Source organism: Rhagoletis pomonella, unplaced genomic scaffold, assembly GCF_013731165.1.
Source record: "Rhagoletis pomonella isolate Grant_MI unplaced genomic scaffold, Rhpom_1.0 Rhpom_scaffold_00001, whole genome shotgun sequence".
Taxonomy (NCBI): Eukaryota; Metazoa; Arthropoda; class Insecta; order Diptera; family Tephritidae; genus Rhagoletis; species Rhagoletis pomonella.
In genome coordinates, this window is record NW_023458555.1 from 11,708,686 (window position 1) to 11,711,806 (window position 3,121).

Sequence of the window (3,121 nt, forward strand, 5' to 3'; positions counted from 1 at the left end):
AATGCATGTATTCATAGTCAGCTGTCGAAGCGACGCCAACGCCAACGAAACGCCAAAGTTGTATGTAAACGGGCCTTTACGTTATCCATTGTCAACGAGTGTCAGCGCGCGCTATCCCCAAATCAACGCGTCGTAATTTTTGACGTTTTCTCAGGTCCTCTCGTTTTTATTCTCGTTTCCTCTTTCACTTGTTTGTCCTTTCTCTTTCTTACCGTCTTCTGCATCCAACTTCAACACGTAACGCCCTGTCAAAAATGAAAATTCCATTTGCTCGGCGTAAGCGCCGCGTTATTGTGGGATGCTTCATACAAATTGTATGGGCATGAGGATTTTTGACAGTTGCTTGGCGCTTGACGCGCCAATTTAGGGATGGCAGTTACTTTTTCTGGTACAAGTAGAATCGAGTCCTTTCTATCGATACTTTGAGTAGCATTCAGTACTTGAGTAGCATTCAGTATTCGATACTTTTAATAAGTATGCAACGAGCAAAGGGTGGTATAGCAGTGCTTGCACTGTTCAACTTTGCGTTCAACTCAACGCAGGGTTGCACGAAAAAAAAGTTGAATGGCTTAATTTTGGCTGGCACCAACTTTGTTGAAAGCGATTGGTTGAAAGGCCGTTCAACCAAAAGTTGAACAGTGCAAACACCTTTTTATGGCGAATATTTTGATATTTTTCATATTTTGATATTTTTAGCCATTCACCTTTTTTTTTTTGTGCAACCTTGCGCTGAGTTGAACGCAAAGTTGAACAATGCAAACACACTTTATCAGACGAACACTATCGATAGTAAAGGTGTATTCAGCAGGCGGTCAGCCGCGCTGCCTCTTCATTCCTGCGGTAGTTTACGTATTTACGGGTTTACGTGACCGGAACAAGATCACGCGGGAAGGAAAGAAAGAAAAAAGTTATTTTCTAGCTGCCGAAATCTCGACGCCATCTTTGTTGTAAGAAGTAAACAACGAAGAGAACGGAGAAAACCGCGAAATTGTTGAACGCATGAATAATCATTTGTATTATGCAAATTCTTCTATAAATCATGCCGTTGTGTTAAATTATTCTTTATCTTTTGTGTACACGCGTTGTCACAGGCGAAAATGAAGAAAATTGCAGTAAAAAGCCACCACCAAATTGTAAACAACGAAGAAATGTAAACAAACGGCTTATGTCAAAATCGTTAAACTTTTTTCCTAAATGCAATTCTAACGGGCTACTCTCCAGCCCGCGTGATCTTGTATTTTTGGTTCATGGATTTATATCTGACCAAGGACTGTCACTGAAGCATCATTTCCTAAAAACTCTTTGGAGAATTTGTATGAACTTTAAAACAACAAGCTTGCCTTGTACTCTACATTTTTATTTAGATTTTTTCAAAAATCAATTCTCTCAAAATAGACCGTTAATATTGAAACTTGCTCATACAATGCAACTGCAAAAACCATTTTTTTTTTTAATTTACTTATAATACAGAACAGCTACCGCCCAGTTGGATTAAGATGTGGTACAGGATACCGGAGCGACCCAAAATTTGCCGCTGGCTAAGACCTCTTCTTACATTAAGTCCGTTCCAGGTACTTCACGGTTTGCAGGAATTTATGGCGAAAACAGCTTTTCCTGTAAAACCTGCAAATCTTGAAACACCTGGAATACGTTTATTATGTCACAAGAAATGTGTAATCAAATTTTGGAACCGACTTCCCGATTAGCTAGACTTTAAACTTTGCTCAGAACCCAATGCCAAGGCAATATGAAAGATGAATTAATCCGCTAGACGGCGCAGGAGCCGAGATATTTTGAAAACCCGTATTTAAGGTCCGATTTGGATTTGCCAATTCTTTAGTGGTCGAACGAAAGCACTTGCGAAACAATTGCCTAGATATATATTTTACAGTAAACATTTTATTTTAAAAATACTAATATCAATGATCACAGACCATACATTTTTATACATTAAATACATTATCCCATATCATATTAAAATGTTTGATGCATTCAAATACCAGTATGGACTTTTATACAATAATAAATTAAATAAATTCGTAAACCAAATAACGATAGCGTTGTAGCATTTTTTGATCAGACTCCAGTTTAAATAGATCGCTTTGACCCTTCACCTGCAGCTCAGCCTTGAAGAACAAATATTTTTATTTCTAAATATAACATTTGAAAAACAAAAATAATCATGGTTCTCCCACCTTATCATCATTGTCAGACTTGTTTTCATAGAAGTTAAATGTAAGAGGTTTCGTTCGATGGCCCACAATGTCATTCACATCTAAACATGGATTAGAACTGTAACTAATAATACATCTCTCCAAACTTATTTCATCCAAATGTGCCGAAACTGAAAAAAGGTTTTGAAAATCCGCCTCGTTGCGAACGTAACAAGCATGAAAGTGTAATATACGCAACGTGGGTAGTAGGCAAATGTAAGGAAGCATTTCTGAAAACGCCATTGGATCAATAGCTAGAAGCAAATGTCGCAGGTGCGTATGCAAACGCAAATCAATAATTTTTGGGAATATCGTTGTGATATCACGTGTGCTTATCCCCTCAATACGATGCGTGTTACGTAGCTCCACTAGTTGGTTATTTAACGTATCCAAGTTAGGCGTAGAGTACAAATCACTGACCTGCAGCTCCTTCAATTGCTTCAGATTATTCAGTTGTGGCGTGAAATAGGATAATTCATAAGAGTTCAGCACCAACACACGTAAAGCAGAATTTTCTAAGGCATTGTCCGATAGGCGAGGTAGCTCTACTTTAAAGCTCTTCAGTATTAATGTATGTATAGGTAGTTCTCGTAATATATCTTCTAAGTAGTCGAATTGGAAGGTGAAACAAGAAGTGAGTGTCAAATATTCTAAACGCTTCCACATTATAAAGCCTGCGCCAGTGAACTTTCCAGCTGGATGCAAGATTTTTATATTTGGAAATATACCATACAAAATGGCTACGAATTCTTGTTGCAGCAACTGTGCCCCTTTCACTGAAATGTACAACTTATGCGTATTGATAAACTGGAATTGCCGCAGCACATTTATGAACTCAACGGACTCGCATTCGAGTTGAAGGTGCTCAATATGTTGGTGCACATTTCCAATGAACACTTTTAGTTCCC

The 3,121-nt window shown here is 38.1% G+C and overlaps 2 protein-coding genes across 5 annotated transcripts in view; both read right to left on the reverse strand.

The window, feature by feature from the left end:
- Positions 1-3,121, reverse strand: part of LOC118738885 (E3 ubiquitin-protein ligase RNF13) — a 32,966-nt gene that overhangs the window by 23,289 nt on the left and 6,556 nt on the right. The window lies entirely within an intron of this gene.
- Positions 1,932-3,121, reverse strand: part of LOC118738926 — a 1,642-nt gene continuing 452 nt past the window's right edge. The window contains exons 3-4 of the mRNA XM_036469981.1: positions 2,196-3,085; positions 1,932-2,126 (exon numbers count right to left, since the gene is read on the reverse strand). Coding sequence (XP_036325874.1) covers positions 2,028-2,126; positions 2,196-3,085 — 989 coding nt within the window. The 3' untranslated portion in view covers positions 1,932-2,027. The remainder of the gene's footprint in view (positions 2,127-2,195; positions 3,086-3,121) is intronic.